This window comes from Anolis carolinensis, chromosome 1 (assembly GCF_035594765.1).
Source record: "Anolis carolinensis isolate JA03-04 chromosome 1, rAnoCar3.1.pri, whole genome shotgun sequence".
Classification (NCBI taxonomy): Eukaryota; Metazoa; Chordata; class Lepidosauria; order Squamata; family Dactyloidae; genus Anolis; species Anolis carolinensis.
In genome coordinates, this window is record NC_085841.1 from 300,532,861 (window position 1) to 300,553,776 (window position 20,916).

General features: G+C 40.5%; 1 protein-coding gene across 3 annotated transcripts in view; it reads right to left on the reverse strand.

The window, feature by feature from the left end:
* Positions 1–637: 637 nt before the first annotated feature.
* The window catches only part of tp53i11 (tumor protein p53 inducible protein 11), a 70,465-nt gene continuing 50,186 nt past the window's right edge, over positions 638–20,916 (reverse strand). For all 3 annotated transcript variants that reach the window (XM_062967925.1, XM_003214627.4, XM_008105513.3), the window contains 5 exons: positions 11,929–11,987; positions 8,680–8,728; positions 8,198–8,294; positions 5,715–5,816; positions 638–3,348 (listed from right to left, as the gene is read on the reverse strand). In XM_062967925.1, coding sequence (XP_062823995.1) covers positions 3,215–3,348; positions 5,715–5,816; positions 8,198–8,294; positions 8,680–8,728; positions 11,929–11,987 — 441 coding nt within the window. In that variant the 3' untranslated portion in view covers positions 638–3,214. The remainder of the gene's footprint in view (positions 3,349–5,714; positions 5,817–8,197; positions 8,295–8,679; positions 8,729–11,928; positions 11,988–20,916) is intronic.

Here is a 20,916-nt window from a genome sequence, read left to right on the forward strand (position 1 = left end):
TGTTGTTGCCAAGGGTATAAGGGTGTTGCCGTGATTTTAAACAGTAAGCACAGTCAGCTTGTTATAAATCCTCCCTAGGTAAAGTTCTGTGTCCCAGCACAAAGCAAGCCATGTCCAATTGCTCTGGTTTTGTTGCATTTTGGCCCACGTTGTGTGGTCTTGTCTTGATGAAAGCCCTCAAATCCACATCAAAAGATACAGTTCTCCTGGTCTCAGGTGATACACACAAAAACTATGGTGGGGTGTAAATTTAAAGGGAGAAGACAGGAAGCTCTAAAGTTTGTATTAAAAGTTTATATTTTTTAAAAACCCTAGAAGACAAAATTCTGGAGCAAAGCCTCAAATGGCACATAGTAGGTTTGCTCTGTTCTAAGTTTGTAGCTTACAAGGGGATAATAAGCACTTTCCAATTTCACTTGTTACTGGCAGAGAATTGAAGGATGGGAGAGAGATAAAGACATGCAATCTCAAGTGCTGGATTGTTTGCCTCTTGACCACACTGAAAGTCTGGGAAAAACTCACCAGCAACCTGGACTTAATGACAACACCTCAAAAATCCCCACAATCTATTCTAAACTATTCTAATATCATTTATTATTTTAGAAAAGTGTAATAAATAACAGTGGATTCAAAGAACTAGGTATCATTGGAAATTTTAATATGCTAATCCCGATCTATTTTGGTTAAGTGACAGAATTATAAAAAATAATAAACAATGATAATCACAAAGGTTTGGGATGCTATTCAAAATGGACAAACACGGGAAGAGCACACAGATCGCTTGGCTGAATGACTCTTCCTACTCAGCACAGCTAATCTGAGCAGGGGATTGTATGGCCTTCCTGTCCACACAGGAGCAAAAGTGAGGTGGAGAGCAAGAAATCCTTATGCAATCCTTTTTCTCAAGCTAAAGTTTAAAAGAGGATGCATTCAGTCACGCAATACAACTAATGGAAGACAGCATTCCTGCTGAGGGAGCATTCCAACAATCTAATGACATAACACAGAAATCAACAGAGCCTAGAAAAATCAGTTTTCGTGCTGGAGTATATTGCAGTTATAGTTCAAAAATTAACTTTTCCAATTTCTGAGAATCTAACGTATATTCATTTGCTTTCAAGAACACTTCCATTTACCAGCAGTGAAGTGAGGATGATCCACATATGAGTTGGTGCTCCCATTAACACCAAAAGGGAGGTACACAAAAATCTTTTCTGAGAGTTCCAGTTAGGAAATATAAGGATGCAATTCCACTTGACTCATCTTTATTTTCCTAACCTTCCTTTCACTTTTTAAAAACCTAACTCCTTTCCATAGCTTATCCTATCCCATCTGTCTTACTCTTCAACTTCTAAACTTTCCTTAACATATACATCTCTCTCCTCCCCCACCCCTTGTGAGTGTCAGGAAGCCACATGGGCATTAGGAATTAGTGAGTAGGGAAGCACTAAAGCTTCTCTGTCAGTTCTTTTGAGCAGAATTAGACTGAGGGGATACTCTGGTGTCTGTGGGTGAGGGAGCGATGCCAACACCCATCCCAAAATGAGCCAAGTATAGAGGCTCATTTTTGATGACACTCTAGTAGTACATCAGACTGTTCCAGCCTGAAAACTTTAATATCTTATTGGGAAGGTCAGTTAAGACTTTAGGACTCAGCCTATCTGAATTTTCAAGATCCTAACCTGCCCCAACACAGTGGAAAGTGAATGCTTTTTCCTTGGATAGCAAATAGTGAAGTCATAATAGGTCACAGCCTTTAGTCTATCCACCTGACAAGTCCCACAGAAGGATGCTCCTCTTTTCATTGTTGGGAAAATAAACATTTTTCTTATGTGCAAGATGAGTCATTTCCAGTGGTGATGAGCCAAATGTCCTGCCAACCCTGGGGGTCAGAGGCTGGTGTTCGGGAAGTATTTCATATACACAGTCAGGAAAGGGAAGGGCCTCCCAAACTGGTTTCCTTGTCACTAAACTTTACAGGCTTTTGGGGCAATAAAGGAGGAGGATTAGGATAGCAGCAACTGACAAAATGTCATATTCTGAAAAACTCACTAAAATAGAAGCTGAAATATTGATTGGACTGTAAACACCAGTTCTGGATATATACATTGAAGCATGCCATAAGAAAGTCCAATTTGCTCTCCATATGCTCTCCATAGTGGATACTCTCAGAAAAGGATTTCCTGCCCATTGGAGTAAATGGTAGCAACCTACATAAATATGATTATCCCTTCATAATGGAAAGTACTATCTTACAGGTAAGTCAAATATTTCTTCTCATAGAAGACTGAACCAATCACTAAACCCAAAGGGCCAATGCAAACATCACTGCAGTGTATGCACTAAATTAGCCTAGGGAATACATATGACCACTGTTCACAGTAGCACATTCCTGAAATTTCCTTGGCTTCTTAACTATAATTGTGTTTCAAAACAGATAAAAATGTATTTTCCATTGCTGTATAAGGGAATGAAGGGCAGCAATCTCTAATATCCTGTATTCACACATTAGTGTTAATGATTGGTGTGAATAGATGATTTCTTTCTTGGTCTCTCTCATGTTTCCCCTTTCCTTATGTTATATCTGGAATCATGAGATGGAGTGGGGAATTCTTTAATGCCTGGTACCTGAAAAAATTAACCAGTACAAGCAGCCCTCAGGAAGTACAGAACAAGGACTGGTCCATGTAGGAGAAGGTGGTCCAGATATTTTCATCTGGCCACCTTAAAAAATTCTCCTTTGCTCTCTCTGGGGAAAGACACTTCTTTCAGGGCTGTCAGCACAGCTTTCAGTCTGCAGGCCACGGCTGTCCGCCAGTTCAGCATTCACAAGGGTTATTTGGCAGCCTTTGTGCTTTGAATCCAACTTTGATAGACTACTCCATTTTCACATGCTCCTGCACTTTGTTCATGTGCCACTTTTCTCTGTAAAACGAATCCCCCCACAACCACTAGATCTGATTAGCCCTTGATAGCCCCACAGTGTCTTTTCTTGCCTACTTTAGCCTTCCATCAGTCTCCAGACTGGCTTTGATCTCTCCTCTTTCATCTCTGGTGGTAGCAGTAAACACTAGTTCTGGATGTATACATCGAGGCATGCCATACGAAAGTCCAATTTGAAAGACAAAACATAAAAATGTACCAAAAAAAGAATGTAAAAGTGATGACAAGCCCCTTTACCCATGCCCCGCCCACATCCCAGAAGTCTTTGAGATTAGATTTTCTTGGGCCTGCGTCCAACTTGATAATAATAATAAAGGCTGATAAGTACAAAGATGACCCGGCTGGTGAGGAGGAGGATCGCTCCTGTGGATGCTCGGCCACTTTCAATCAGTGTGATTGTAGTAACTGAAAGGCAAGGAAAGCAGATTAGGGGCAAATTCATTCACACACACAACGAGTGCTTTGCCACCCTCTAGGATTTTATTTGTAAACACAGAATAACTTGCTTGCTACCAAAGCTTGTAGGATCCAAATGGTCTAGGCTAGCTTTTGCCAAGGAGACATTGCCCAGAAAGGTTGGATTACAAGTCCCATCACCTGAAACCAGTACATGAAACAACCTGCTGGGAGTGAATGGAGTGGGGAGGTTTCTTCCTGAGGCTGGGATTGGGACTAGCATGAAATAAACCAATAACATTTCCTGTCTAAGCAAGAGATTACAAAGAAAACCAGATGACCATTTCTAGAATTATGGAATCATAGAAAGAGACCACAAGGGCCATCCAGTCCAATCCTCTGGCAGAAGTCACTATAAACTTCAGAAGACTGGCAAAACATTCCCGAATGTTGCATTTTCTATATAGAGAATGAAGTATTGCAAACCCAAAAAGCTCAACAACTACTGAAACATTGCAGGCACACAAAGTTGTGGGAAAGAGCAGTTCAGCTTTCAACTACAAGATTCCATCTGTCAACATGAAATGTATGAGATTTGATAAGGAATAAAGATCTAAAGCAAAGATGGGGAGGCTCCAGCTTTTCAGGTGTTAACTATGTTGACAATGGAATTCATTGTCAAAAGTAACAGCCTGGGGAAAATGTGGTCCAAGATATCTGGAGGCCCAAACAATCTTCAGGCACTAAATTCAAACAGACATCATTCTGGAAGCTGTTAAGCATGGAGGATAGAAGGAATAGACTATACTTGGTGCTCAAAAACAGTCATAGCAAAATGGAAAGCACTACTGGAACTGATCAGGGATTAGATAGCAGAAATGCACCTGGCAGCTCCTCCCCAGTTCTTGTCAAATGTTGGACTTTGGGCTTTGTGGAAGATACAAGATACCTCCTTTCACAAGACTGGAAGACTTCCTTACAGTTCTTGGAGGATTCCTGTGCTGTGTAGGTATACTGTTCTGGGGAAGGGGACACGGGGGACTCCAGAAATGTTGAACTGCAACTATGGGGGACACACCCAAGTGGTGAGTGATAAGGAAAGTTGTAATTCAACAAGAGCTGGAGGGCCACATGTTCCCTATCTCTGCAGCTTTATAAGATAAGTTGTAGGGTTTCTGTATGTTGATGTGTTTCCATCTTGATCTGAATATGTCTTTCAGGAATAGTGAATAACAGACATTGTGGTGGTGGTACAATGACTTTGACATTATTCTTCTTTCAAATGATTTTCTGTATACCACTATTCCCAGGGGTAGAAATCCTCCAAATTAAACATTTCTTCCTAAGGATAGCAGTGCCAGATTTTTTTTTCATCCTTAACACACTGAAACTTCACTCCACCATCACTGTCATTATCATTATAATGTGAGATTTTTCACATTTGAGGGGTTTTTTCTTCAAAATGTAACTTGTTCAAAAGTGTATATTTGTGCAAAAATGTACTTCACAATTTTTTCCCCCAAAGACTCTTGTAAGTTTTTGTAAGACACAACTAGTATTGTCTCCTGTCAGATCTTAGGAAAATGTACAGGAACACCCGCAGCCTTACCAAAAATAGTATCATTTGCATTTATATAAATATTAACTTACTGAGTTTTCACTGATGTAATGAATCTATTCTAGTTGGGACAAACAACTGCATATTTCTTACATGAGAAATGCCACATTATAGAAGGCAATGGCAAACCTCCTCTGAAGAAATCTTGCCAAGAAAACCCTAGGATAGGGTCACCATAAGTATATGTTGTCCTGAAGGCATATAACAGCAAGAACAGAAGTTAAATATGATGATGGCCAACTTACAAGTGTCATAAGATAAACAAGCCCGTTGCTTAGGGCTTCTCGTGCTGACCAAATATTAGTTCTAGTTCTAATCATCACATAGATTTCGTCACAGTACAGGTAAACTATATGCAATAAAATCACTGGTAAAACTTTGGATCCAAAACAATACTGAACTAGTTTGGTGGTTAGAATGCTAGACTGGGATTTAGAATATGCAAGTTCTAATCACCACTAAGACATGGCATTTAGAGGGTAATCATGGTGCCTTCTGTTGTGAGAGTAAAGTGACTGTTATGAGAGTCAAGTGGGGAACTGTTGAACAGTATAGGCTGCCTCCTCTGGTTTTTAAAAGAGGCTGGATGGCCACTTGTCAGCAGTACTTTGTGGTTTCCTGCATGGCAGGAGGTTGGACAGGATGGTCCTTGTGGTCTCTTCCAAAATTCTGTTTCTATTTGAATGTAAATAATAAACATTGCTTTTCAATCTACAGATTTTCTCTTTTCATCAACTCACTACAGATGCCTGCTTACCCAAGAACTGTACACCAAAGTAACATGCTTCTGACAACAGGGTCCAACGGATGATGGCCTTCTCAACTGTGTACAAAACATTCCACATGATGAGGGAGATACCTAATGGAGAATTAAAGAAGAAGTGAGAAAGAAGGCAAGGACACAGCTGCTTCAGAAGAGAAAAGCAAAGAACATAAGCACAAGCTGGCCTTCTGTAGCATATAATCCTTTCAAGCTGCTGAAAGTGGAAAATCTAATAAGGCGACTCTCTCTTATCTTTTGTTATCACAAGGCATTTTGAATGCTGCTAAAGAGAGGATTTCATCATGTTTATTACTAAGCATGGAAAAAAGGTTTGTTTGGTTTTTTTGAAGTATAGTTTCACAACCCTTTAGCCATCAACACCACTGGCCAAGTTGGCTGAGGCATCCTGGAAGCTGTGGTTCAACAAAGTAGCTTTTCTGAGTTGTGTGCCTATCATGGCCCATCTCCGTCCATATACTTTGGTCACTTTTTTTCACAGGCCTCAACAAATACAACTAATTAAGATGTTGCTCTCATGGGGCCTTTGATGCATAATGGTGGGAAGAAGCATAAGGTTATGTGCTCTGCCATCATAGGGATTAAAGCAAAATAAGTCCGGAGGAAAGGCAAAGAAGGTCTATTATGTTCCTACCCTTTTTCCACTGAATTTTCTAACAGAGAATCCTGCATTGATAGAATAATTTGAAGGTGTTTACAGATGTAGTTTGTTCTTCGGGCTGTTGAAAGCTTTACTTATAAAATGAGAAAAAAATCAATATTTTGAAGCTTGGATATGCATTGTACACAGACAAACATAGAGGTGTACATATTTAAAATCATGCTGTAATATCCAAAAGTACTTCTCCCATTATTGTGCACTACATAAACAGAACCCTTTCCTCCAAAACCTCCTTACACTGCAATCACTCCCCCAATTACAGCATTTTCTAGGGGTTTGCATAACATTCCCTATTCCATAGAGCAAAAATCTTGGTCCTCCAGATGTTTTTCATTCAGCTTTCAGAATTCCTGACTATTGGCCAAGCTAGCTGGGGCTCCTGGGAGTTGAAGTCCAAAATACTTGGAGGACCAATGTTTGAGAACCACTACCTGAGATGTTTTGTGCCATGCTTTGGCTGGGCTTCTTTTTGCTTCCTACATACAGCAGGAACTGACACCAGGGCAGCGCAATGCAGGTGTAGAGAAGATGACTTAGCATACCTCTGATTTATTCCCAACAGCTCCAGCCTCTTCAGACATTTCAGAAGGAGCTCAAGCCAGAACTAATATTGTCTCCTGCCAGAACTTCTGGGAGAAGAAATGGGACACACTACTGGTTTTTCAGTTCCTATCTCTTTTGCACTGTCTGAATATGTTAAACCACACCAATGAAGAAACAATCAGACAAAGCTGACATGGAGAGATGAAAAGAAATAAGTGGGGGTTGAGTACAAATCAGAATGAGGCAGCCTTCAGCAGCCCTGGTTCAAGTGGGAGAGGCAAAATTTGCTGCAAGAAAGTCGATGTTACTTATGAATTTGTGAATGGCTGTACTTCTACTTGTGATCACCAGGGGCTGCTGCAAACTCACAAGAAACGATTATACTGGAATTGTCCATAATTACCAGACTCAAGTCTGTTCTGACCCACCGCAATAAGGAGAAGAATGGCTTTAGCCAGACCTTGTCTCAAACCACTTTGAAAACAGCAAGAGGAATGTAGCATGCATAAGTCAGTATGAAGCAGGCCAATAGCAAACGAATGTGAACACTGCATCTCTTCTTTTCCCTGAAACGGGTAGGAATGAAAAGAAGAGTGTCTCTCTACATATAAATCAGGCTACTTCAAAAACATGGATCAGAACGTTGTTTTAACCTAAAGAGAAAATCTACAGCATGATGAGCAAATCAAACATTAAAACTAACTGCCATTACCATCTTCCGTAAATTTGGCAATCTGCAGAGCTATCAGTTACATAACATGTCAACATCTCAAAGATAAAACTGTATAAGGGTTGTTGTGTGTTTTCCAGGCTGTATGGCCATGTTCCAGAAGCATTCTCTCCTGATGTTTTGCTCACATCTATGGCAGGCATCCTCAGAGGTTATGAGGTATATACCTGCCATAGAGGATGCCTGCCATAGATGTGGGTGAAGCATCAGGAGAGAAGGCTTCTGGAACATAGTCATGCATAACAATCCTGTGATTCTGGCCATGAAAACCTCTGACAATTCATTGAACTCTATCAGTCTGATCATGGGGTTGGACAGCCTTAGCCAACAAACCTCATAGAACAGAATATGAGTTACAGGTTAACTATACTAAGAGGGCCACAAGTTGCCTCCTTCTAGGACTAAGGAGACTAATGTGCAGTGCTATCCCCACACCCAAAAAAATCCAGTCCCATCCTTCTAGAATTCATCCATCTGTTCAGACTAGGACAAACTGCCTCTCTTGGCTACAAAACTACTACTTACTAAGCAAGGCTCCTCCATACAGACGAACTGGCATCTTACTGTTAACTGATTCTTCTTCGAAGACAGCATCGTAGAGCTGCTCAGGAAAGATGAGGGCCTGAAGGCAAGAAATAAACTTCAAAGTAAAGAAAAGCCCACCCTTGGACCTGGAAAACAGTCCATTTGAAGATAGGCAATTCTTATCTGCATGGCCGTGGTGGGCCTCACTTGTTGCCAATGGAAGCTGAAGTCCTGACTTGGATCAGTGTCCCCATCTCACAGTGGGATTAAAAGCCAATGAAGTGAAACAGCTGCCACAGATAGCAGTGGGACAGAGGAGAATGGAAAACACTAGCTTGAGGGCAAAATACCAAGCGTGACTGAGGAGGGAACATTTTTAGAACTTGGCTTTGGTATTGCACTTTTTTTTTGGGTTTGGGATTTTGTTATATTTTTAGATTTTGAACACTCAACCTTTGTGTGGGAATATTTTTCTCACTTACCATGATGGCAACCCCAGAAAAAATGATGGCCGATATAAATTGCCAAACCCTGCAAAATTAAAAGGAACAGAAGCAACATTTGAATGGTGTGAAGACAATATCTCCCTCAAGTCAGTTTTACACAGAAAGTTGATTCTTTAGAATCAGAGTCTAGATAAATAACTTTGGGGACTACAACTCTTAAACTTCCACAGCCATGGCAATGCTGGTTGTAATATTTGGAAGCTGGAATCAAAATACAGTAGAGTCTCACTTATCCAAGCTAAATGGGCCGGCAGAAACTTGGATAAGCGAATATCTTGGATAATAAGGAGGGATTAAGGAAAAGCCTATTAAACATCAAATTAGGTTATGATTTTACAAATTAAGCACCAAAACATCATGTTATACAACAAATTTGACAGAAAAAGTAGTTCAATACGCAGTAATGTTATGTTGTAAATACTGTATTTACAAATTTAGCACCAAAATATCATGATATATTGAAAACACTGACTACAAAAATGGCTTGGATAATCCAGAGGCTTGGATAAGTGAGACTCTACTGTATAACTTTTCCAGTGTTGTTTCTGCAACAAAAGGCACTAGAGAGGCCTCTGCTGTTTAAAATAAGAAGCAAGAAAAATGTAATAGGAAAGACAGCAAAGAAACTGGGGACTGGACTTTTCTTAACTTCAAAAGCTTTGTAACACATTCAGAATAATTTTTTTCATGTCAGGAGTGACTTGAGAAACTGCAAGTCACTTCTGATGTGAGAGAATTGGCCGTCTGCAAGGGCGTTGCCCAGAGGATGCCCGGATGTTTTCATGTTTTTACCATCCTTGTGGTAAGCTTCTCTCATGTCCTCACATGGAGCTAGAGCTGATAGTGGAAGCCCATCCATGCTCTCCCCGGGTGGTATTCGAACTGGTATCCTTCAAGTCAGCAGTCCTGCCAGCACAAAGGTTTAATCTACTGTGCCACCGGGGGCTCCCATTTAGAAGAAATAAAAATAATAGACAGAAGAAATGCCCCAGCAAACAAAGAGAGAGAGAAGAAGGTTGTGTAAGTTGGCTATCTAAGATCTGTTTGTACATCACTGAGGGCAAGTCCATCACCAAAGATGGTTGGTCCATCAGTAGTAATCAGTCCAGAAATGCTTTTGAAGTTGCCCGGATAGCAGTTAAAAAGAGATTGTGCATCATTTTAAAAATGTGCACACACACAATGTTTAGTTTTACAGCTTCACTACTAGGCCAATGAACCTTCTCCTCTATTTTAAATTTATTTTGCTGTAGTGATGCCAACGTAAAAAGCAATGGTCCACCCAAAAAACATGCCACCTGTTTCATGATAAGAATACTGGTGGTAGTTAGTTACACATTCCATACACACATAACAAAAAAAAATCATATGATCAAATTCATTTTTGCAAGTTTCATCTTCAGTTTAGTTTCCTTTGCCAACACAGGACAACCAGGGCCAGTTCTCACTATACCACATGGGTAGCTTGGCAAGCTTTTTATTTAGTTAAATATCAGATTTTGTAGCCTGAAGCTTTGACTATTTTGGTTCAGAAAAACCTTTAGATATTTCTTTATTATTGCATGGATCCCACAACAATTCATTTAGAAGAAATCTGAGGGATTCCAGGTTTCCCCCCTTGAAATTTGTTCTATTACTGTGTCCAGGCTGTTATTTGGATAGGCTTGATGTATCATCTTAGCCTTCTATGATCCTATCCAACTAGGTCAGAATAAGCAATAAGTGATCTACCCATCTGAAAGACAAACACATACACTTATGAAGGGTCCTCCATGTTACAGCTTTGGAATTATTTTTTCCAAAGTAGGTGGGATTGCTACTCACTTTACTTGCTTCCAAGCACAGTGTGCCATGCTAAAAGGCTCCTTTTCGCTCAAGCATTTCAAATTCTACTTGAAGGACGTTATATTGTTTGTTTAAATGAATATTGCCATTTTGCTAGTTGAAGAGATTTTATAGCTCTTATTTTCCTAATTAACTTAGGTAATTCCACTCACCCCCTGTTATCTTAAAATGTTGCATAGAACACCCTGGGATTCCTTGTGGAAGGCTAATTTCTAAACCAGGATATGTATAGAAAGTATTTCACATCCTAGACTGGGAGGTCTATTATTGTTGTCAGTTGAGGTTCCTTTCCTTTCTACCCAGGGATGGAGAAAGCATGGCCCATGGGACATATCCAGCCATCTGGCGTTTTTGTGTGGCCCATCAAGAAATTATTTTAAAGATGGGAAACTACCATGCAAATGCCCTCTAGTGTCATGGAAAACAATTCCATTTTATTTCCCCAAGACATTTTAGGTGAAAAGAGGCCCTTCTTTGAGCCGCAAGTAACCTTCTGGATCATTGTTGTTGTGGTTTTTGTGTGCCTTCAAGCTATTTTCGATTTACGGCAATCTTAGGGCAAACCTATCACAAAATTTTCTTAGTAAAAATTTATCAGAGAGGGGTCTCTCTCTCTCTCCTGGATCTAAAAAGGGCCAGGGTTTTGAGAATATGTGAAACTGACCCCAGTGCCCTCTAAGGCAATACTACTCAAGTAATGGTTCCTGGAATGGTATTTTTTCCCAAGCCATTGGTTAATTACTCACTGATGAGTTTCCAGGAAAGAAAGAGATAATTGTAGTCAATAACAACAAATATAGCACCGGTCCCTGGGACGCTGGTGATAAAAAAAATCTCAGTTTGCCCACATCAGATACCTCCTCTCAAAAGTTCTTTTAAGTCCTCAATGGAAGGTAGCAGCTTGACTTAAGCCTCTGCCCATGTTGGGCAGGCCATGCAGCCCCTATATAATTTAGCCTTCCAATTTCTAGAGATTTGCGCACACATCATGTAAAATTGGGCAAGTTCTCCATTTATGTTTTCACCATTCTCATAGTCAGCATAAACTACCAAACTGGAAAAGTTAATTTGAAGAAGACTTTAGGGAATATATTAGAAGTTCAGAGACCACATTGTGGGTCATTCCTTGTCTTAGCCCTTAGGTTCCTATCACACTATAGTGTTATCGCACTATTATTCCACTTCAACTGTCATGGGAACATCCTATGGAATCCTGGGATTTACATCTAAGGATAGGATATTCAAAATTCTCAGTCAGAGAGATCTTGAGCCTCCCTAAACACACACCTCAGAATCCCACAGGAAGTTGCCATAGTAGTTAAAGTGGAATAATAGCCCTATAATAGTGTTGTTTGGTCAATTCTCTACCTGGAAACTTACCTGAGTCCCAAAGGTTCCCTCACAGCAAATTTAATTTCATTGCCTAGGACTTGACTGATCTGAAATTCAAATGAGAAAAGTGAGGAAACTGACTCACAGCCAGTCTGCAAAAACACTATCTGAGAAGAGAAATGAAATGGAAAAAATGTTTAGAATTGCACAAGCCACAACACATATCTGGTTCCTTGCACTTCATAGCTCCTCTTGCTCAGCAGCAAAGGGATACAATGATGATGACTACCTGCAAGGTGAAATGATAGCTACTTAAGTACTTACTGGATTGTTGAGTCCAAGTCCATAGAGAGCAAGTTGTCTACATCTAGTCAGCAGTCACACCTTGAAACATCATCATCATCATCATGCTTATTTGTAATGGGCACATATAGCCACAGTGTTATTTTCAGATACTGGTGGGAAACCTTGGTTTATTATTGTATGTTTAAATACCTAGAAGGGGAATATAGTCAGCACTTCACATTGTGGTTATGGGCACAAAACCCAGCAAAAGTGAAAAACTTCAAATAATAACACTGCTTAAAAAAAACCCCTGAGAGTTCTCTAGGGTAAATAAATTCTAGGAATAATTATGGCAAACTTCCATCAGATTGTACTGCAGGACCTACAGATTTTTAGAGAGGGGGTTCTTTCTAGGATCCTCTATGTCCTCCAACAGAAGTTGACCACAGAGTTGCACTGGAGGACCTAGAGATTCCTAGAAGGAACACTTAAATCCATGAATAATCAAACTGGCATAAGTGGAAGGATGATTGGGTCCCATATTGCCTGAACAGATTGTTTGCAGTATTCATTTGAAACACACACACACACACACACACACACACACACATATATATATATATATATAAATCTGTGCATAATTTGTTTTGCCTCTCATTACTGGGGCATAGTGAGTTGGATAAGAGAAATACATGCAAAAACATAATCATGCAATATACATAAAGTAACACCATTTCCATTTATTTTAATGGACTACATCCATTTTAATATTATTTGCCAATTATACATAATCATTAATCATTTATTTATATCCCACCTTCCTTTTACATATTCAGAAAGAACTTTGCCAAGTTCTTCCTCTGAAATATAGCCTACAGCACCTGGTATTTCTCAGTGGTTTCCCATCCAAGTACAAACCAGGGTTGAATATGCTTAGCTTCCAAGATCAGATGAGATCAGGTGCCTTTAGGATACTGTTGATAGCTCATATTTCACTGAACTGGTAAATCTATTTCAGGTTTTAGTCCTACTTCTAAAGAAGCTATTGAAAGTGCTGAAACTACCATATTTTGGGGGGTAGTGTCCAGTTCCTTTAACAGCACTTTCAACCAAAAACTAGATTGAATGGAATGGACATAATTTGTCACAGAACCTTTCCTGGAAATACTATATTGGGAATTGAACTGCTTTGAGAGAAAAACTGGCTGATAAAGAAAGGTGAACCATCCCAAGGGCAGGCAGGTGCAGGCAGGTTTCCAGAAAATAGGCTAAATTCTTTAATCATATACAGGCTTGGCTCTTTTTTCATAAAAAATGAAAAAGCCTTGTGTGCAAGGAAATGCCAATGACTATAATGCTGGAAGCAGGACAAAGAAGAGTTGGCTGCATGTGCTTTGTCAGTTTAGGTAACTAATGTGTCAAGAGTCAGACGCCAATTAGCGAACAAAAATAGAGTTTATTCAGCAGATAAGCCAAAAAGTAATGTTAACACAGAAAAAACCTTGAAACACTTCACTATCAGTGCTTCAAGAGCAGTTCAAACAAAAATATAATTCAGCAACACAAGCAGATAAAAACAAAACTAAACAAACTTAGTGCAAACTGCACTTTCTGAGTCCAAGCCCTGCCAGCCGGCTCTGTAGTTTTCAAAGGAACAGTTCCCAAAAGAAAACACCAAATTGGTCAGGAAACAAACAAACAAACTAAGAATGCAGTAGACTGCTTCCACAATGTGGATAAAGCCGAAGGCTCCAAAAGGATGGTGAAAAGACGTCGTCCGGGATTCCAAGGTCAGGTCAGGAGATAACAGCGGTGTCCAAAGAGCAAGCCAGGAGTCAAAAGCCGATAGTAGTCATCAATCACAGGGCGAAGGCAGTAGCAAGGTCAAATTCCGATCCAAGGTCTGAAGAGGGTGCAGTCATCCAAAACAGGTCCACGATAAGACACAGCGAGAGCCAAGCTAGGTGATAACAGCAGATTCAAATCATAGTCCAAGTCCAGTCTTCACAGAGATCCCAATGGCGCCTCAGCAACACCTTGCCACACGCAAAGTGCAGTGGCCAAACATTCCCATTTTATTCCCCTTCCTCCTGGGTGACCAAACACTCACACCCAAACACCAGGTGTCCCAAATCTACTCAGAGTCTGAGCTCCACACAGCTAGAGCTCGTGGATCTGGAGTACCTAGCAATTCGTCGGAGTCCCAATCATCCTGCCCACACTTAGCCCCATGAACACTTAAAGAACCATCCTCCCTTCTCCAAGCATCCCAATTGGGATCAGCTCCTGCAGAAACCCCAGGTTCAGAAGTATCCATAGACCCCAAATCCCCAGACATCTCCGGTGGCTGTGCCCATTCAGTGCCCGCTTCCCCAGCCACCACCTGTTCCTCAGCATCCATCTCCCCATCTGAATCTTCCTCAGAAGATCCCCCATATAGCTCTCTAAGTCGCTTCCTGCGCAACTCCTCCAGTGAACCCTCATCACGAGGGTTTTTTCTTCCTCTTCGAATTCCATCCCCATCAACCATAATCCCCGAAGGCGCAGTCACAACATAATGTCACATCATTACCACAAGATCTTACCTAGTCTTTGGACTTTCCTGTTTCTTCTTACATTATCTACATTTTTTAATAATGTGACCTGATGAAGAATTATGGGGAACTCTGATGCTCTATGACATTTTGGCTGGTCTTAATAATGGAATGGGTCAGCTCTGGATTTCGCATTGTAAGGTGGTTTTGTAAATATATGACACTTATGTGAATGCTTACGCCTGAGCAAGGAAGTGAAAGAGTAAGATGGAATAACTCTACGAAAGGGAATATGCATCCTTCATTTAAATAAAAAGACCAGTGACTTTTAGTTGGCTTTAAAAAAGTTACCTAGATATGGTTGGGATTTTTTGTGTTATCACTAACATGCTTTAAAGGTGAAGAGTTTTGTGCCTTGCTACACAGAGCACTACTACACTGACAAAAAATCTCTTTTTGGGGACATCAACAACCAAGGTACAAGTCACAGGAAAGGAAGTGAGAACAAAGGAAGTGAGAACAAAGGGGATTTAAACAGCCTTGGTTGCTTCCTGCCCATCTCCTGCTTAGCCCTGCCAGCTGGGGGGAGAAACCCAGTTTGTACACACGCCATTCATTGTTATTTCCTGCACTGGGTAAGTTGACACAAAGGAAACTGGAAAACTGGCAAGAGGTGCTAGTGACAGGAAAAAGAGGAAAGAAAAGAAATGGCAGCCCTCCCTCTAGCTCCCCTCCTCATGGTACATGGAGGGGGCAAGACGATGCATTGTGATGTCTGGGAGATGCTTGTGATGTTTGAGAGAGAAGCATTTGCACCCCAAGGAGTAAACAGGGGAGGTAGGCATTATCTGACACAGAACAAAAGAAAAGACTGGTTTCTGACAAGGCTTCTCTTCAGACTGCAGCATGCATCATATTGCAGGGATCACAACTTTGGTGCATTTTGCCTTTCACCAAATGCTGGTAGAAATGCATTTGCTTCAGTGTGTGACTGATATGCAACTAGGTTTGAGAACTGGTATGGTGTAGTGGTTGAGAGTATTGGACTGGAAATCATGAAACTGAGTGTGTGACTCTGAGCTGCTCCATCCCCTGCTGCAGGACGTATCTCATGGGAATGCTGTGAAGATAAAGAGGAAAGCAGGAAAGCCATACACACTGCCACTGACCTCACTAAAAGAGAGATAGGAATATACATTGCACTCATACAATGACATAAATTTCCACATATCCAGAATAAACCCAGAACAGTCAGCCAATGCCACTCCTTACATTTGGACATCATTAAAATAATTCTAATGTTTAGGGATAAATCAAGGCAATTCTGGCTATTTTCTTTTGCCAATGGTTCCTTTTACAGCTGATTTCTTTCTAGAACTTTTGCAAGCTCTTACATTCTTATGTGCAGAGATTTCTTTTCCCTCACTGAAGACTGACTCACATCATTAAACTTGGGAATTTTTATTAACAAGTAGAGCCAATTTTAGAAAAGGTTGTTGCACATCTACTCTTGGTGGCAACAGAAATACTATGTACCAGTTCAAAAGTCACTCACCAGGCGTCGTTATAAATATGTTGCTAAGCAACTGCCAGGTTTCAGTGACAAAAAGGTCAGTCTATTAATATTTTAAAAAACTGTCGGTAACCAGCAGGGTTCATGCAGGAGCAATGAGAGTTCCATGTAGATAAGGGTCCCCATGCCACAGCTTTATCAAAGTTGTAAGGAAAACCCCCAAAAACAGCTTTCGAGAAAAATTACTAAAGCCCAACAGTAGAGTATTGCAAACTGTTGTGAACAGTACTGGATTAGACCTGGACAATGGTGGGCAGATCTGCATGATAAAAATTCATGTCCCTGATCTTTCCTTTCTGGCAGTCTGCATACACAACACATGGTGAGGCAATTACGTTACTCTCATCCTGGCAAACTCCGGATATGGATTTGACAGAACAAAAAGAGCACAGTGATAGTTTCTCCCTCTGACAACTGGTATTTTGACTTTTCCCATAAGAATTGTGTTTGGCATATTTTCTGTAAGCATACTGACTTGAGAAAAAACCCTCATAAACATTGGCCTTAGAAGTTTCCCTCTAAGGACCCTATTAAAGTAACATTCATTCACTGATGAATCAACATAGTCAGCTAATTCTAGGGAGTAACTATGTTCTCTTCTATTTTTCTTCCTTTTCCTTTACAGATTTCTTCCAAGACTCTGAGGATCTTAAATTCAAACATCATTGTATGTTTCTTTGTTTTTGTTTTTTAAAAAGGCCACAAAGATTGCAATCAGCAGCAAAACCAGCACAAAGAGTATTTTTTTCTTAAAAACTGTTTCCTTTGTGTTGTTTGTCCAGTCAAATTTGTCCTTAATGTTATTTCTGTCTACATAGATGAAAGATATGGAGTAAACACACAGCATTTCCAATTTCTCAATTCCTTTTAGCAGATTTCAAGGTTACCATATGTCAAGAGTCAGACGCCAATTAGCGAACAAAAATAGAGTTTATTCCGCAGATAAGCCAAAAAGTAATGTTAACACAGAAAAAACCTTGAAACACTTCACTATCAGTGCTACAAGGGCAGTTCAAACAAAAATATAATTCAGCAACACAAGCAGGTAAAAACCAAGCTAAACAAACTTAGTGCAAACTGCACTTTCTGAGTCCAAGCCCTGCCAGCCGGCTCTGTAGTTTTCAAAGGAACAGTTCCCAAAAGAAAACACCAAATTGGTCAGGAAACAAACAAACAAACCAAGAATGCAGTAGACTGCTTCCACAATGTGGATAAAGCCGAAGGCTCCAAAAGGATGGTGAAAAGACGTCGTCCGGGATTCCAAGGTCAGGTCAGGAGATAACAGCGGTGTCCAAAGAGCAAGCCAGGAGTCAAAAGCCGAAAGTAGTCATCAATCACAGGGCAAAGGCAGTAGCAAGGTCAAATTCCGATCCAAGGTCTGAAGAGGGTACAGTCATCCAAAACAGGTCCACAATAAGACACAGCGAGAGCCAAGCTAGGTGATAACAGCAGGTTCAAATCATAGTCCAGGTCCAGTCTTCATGGAAACACAGAGATCCCAATGGCGCCTCAGCAACACCTTGCCACACGCAAAGTGCAGTGGCCAAACATTCCCATTTTATTCCCCTTCCTCCTGGGTGACCAAACACTCACACCCAAACACCAGGTGTCCCAAATCTACTCAGAGTCTGAACTCCACACAGCTAGAGCTCGTGGATCTGGAGTACCTAGCAATTCGTCGGAGTCCCAATCATCCTGCCCACACTTAGCTCCATGAACACTTAAAGAACCATCCTCCCTTCTCCAAGCATCCCAATTGGGATCAGCTCCTGCAGAAACCCCAGGTTCAGAAGTATCCATAGGCCCCAAATCCCCATACATCTCCGGTGGCTGTGCCCATTCAGTGCCCGCTTCCCCAGCCACCACCTGTTCCTCAGCATCCATCTCCCCATCAGAATCTTCCTCAGAAGATCCCCCATATAACTCTCTAAGACGCTTCCTGCGCAACTCCTCCAGTGAACCCTCATCACGAGGGTTTTTTCTTCCTCTTCGAATTCCATTACCATCAACCATAATCCCCGAAGGCGCAGTCACAACACCATACTTCAAATATATTTAATAGGTTACAAAGGAAGATGACAAGCTTAAACTGATGGAACATGGTCTCATCCAGACTGGACAAACATAGTTGGACTGGACACAGCACTTTTCATTGCCTTATTCACCAGATTTATTTTGGGGAGTATATGTATTTCCTGTTCATTCCCATCAATTACAGCAACTTTCTCATTCTTTGGTAGGCAGGAAATGTCCTGATATATTTTAAAACTCCACATCCATGTTCCACAAAATATTAAGATCCACCTTGTTTGTTTCAATACCTTCGGTTTGCACTGGCGAGGTATACAGGTGTTAAAACTTTGTGTTTCCATGTTCTATTTGAGAATTTACAGCTTCCTACCAGGTAAAGCTAATATCCTCCTTCCTCCTTTCCCTTAATATTTTTCTGTGGTTCTACTTCACCACTAGAGCAACTGATTTTCTTTTACAAAAACTCCCTTGTGCTAGACCACTTGAATTTTATTTTTTAAAACCCTACTTTCAAAATAGGGAGTTTGGAGAGAAACGAAAAGACATCAAGGGAAAGAGTGGATAGGAGGAAGAGATTGGGAAGGGCAGATACCTACCCTGGGTATATATCCAACGACAAAATGGTCAAAACCAGACACAAAAATAGCCGGCATCCATAAACTACTAAAACCTAATCTGGGTATTAACATTGCAAGACACAAAATAACAGCACTATAAATTATTTTGAGACACACACATATCAACATTATTCATTCCTGTGCCAAAGTAGTTGCATGTTCTTGATGTGGTCACAGAAATCTGCAAACAAGAGAGCTGAAACTGCCGAGCCTTTTTTCTGTGGTCTGCACAAATGAATCTGACAAGAGGCCCAGGAAAACAATGCCAGTTTCACCAGATAGTGTTGTACATCCAATCTCATTTAATTCTGCACTTCTCTGGCATGCTAAAAGTGTTTTGTCAGCAGTCTAACCACTGATATCGCTCTATGTGGGACTCTCTCTACTGATAATAATAAAATCTGACAGAATTGGATACACTTGTACAACCCAGGATACTTGTTTACACCAGCCAGAACCACACTGTTTACATAAGGGATAAAACATAACCCAAGCTTTGACCTAGGAAGACTTACATGACAATCTATTGTTTACATTTTCTCTCAAGCTGACTTTGACTTAAGTAGACTTAAGAATGAGAAGCCTCTAGGATTGACTATCCTGCTCTGGTTTTGCAAACTCAGGGCTATGTTTTCTTTGACTAAAACAATTCACCTGTGGTGCTCTCTTACTCTTTTCCTAGTCTTTTCCAATGTCATCTCATGCTATGTCCAAAATATGATAATCTCCACTTAAACATTTTGGCCTCTAGTATGGATTCAGACTTGATTCTCTCTTAAACAGATTCATTTGTCTTTTTGACAATCCATGGTGTCCATGGAATACTCTCACATTGTTCCCCTTGAAGTGATTCAGCAACTGATAAATATTCAGCAACATCTGGTTATGTCGATCCCTGGATCATTAGAAGATAACAAGCCTGCATGTGTATACTGCACCCAGAATCAGGAACTATGAGTAGATCTACACTACACATCTACACTGATTTTATATCATTCCCATGGCTTTCTGACCCTATCCTAAGCATCGTGGTTTGGAAATGATATGTGCCAGCTATTCCTAGACATTCGAGGAAAATAAAGATGATAATAATAATAATAATAATAATAATAATAATAATAATACTTTATTTGTATTCTGCCCTATCACCGCAAGGGGACTCAGGGAGGATTCCAGTATGCACAACACAAAGGCAAACATTCAATGCCTAGAAACAACAAAATACCGATAAAGGTAAAGGTAAAATGATGACAAATCATATTCCAAGTTGATCAAAGTACAGTAATGTCAGCAATCATTGTTGTAAGGGGACGTCATTAAATAAAGGCCAACACATAAAATGCTAATAAAATATAGGTCCCAATTATAAGGGATTGCACAAACCAGTCCCTTAGGTAAGAACGGTTGTAAAGTGCTAGTGAGATGAGTGGTAAGATATTATAATACACACTGTTAACCATCAGTTCAAATCTAGTTTAATCAAATGCAACCCCTCACCCTCTCATCAACACTCCAGAGGTGTAGATGGTATACACTAACAGCTTAAAACAAAGCAACCTCCCCTCCCACCACTGTGAGGGCATAGATGCTGGCAAATTAGACAGAACAAAACAAAACAACCCCCCACACCGCACTAGAGGCATAGATGGTGTCCACTCGTAGCTTTAGAAAACAAACTCAATCTCCCTCTCCCTACTGCTCCAAAGGTATAGTTGGTATATATTGACAGCTTAAAATAAAATAAAAAACAACCCCCCTTTCCATAACTCCAAAGGCTTAGATGGTATCCGCTTGCAGCTAAGACAAAACAAAACCAGAACAAAGCCCCCCCCCCCAAAAAAAATCATCACACCAGAGGTGGCGATGGTATCCACTGGCAGATTAAGAAGACAAATTCAACCTCCCTCTCCCCATTGTTCCAGAAGCGTAGATGATATACACCAACAGTCTAAACTGCATCTCATCCAGGCCATGGAGGCCTACAATGGAGTAGGCG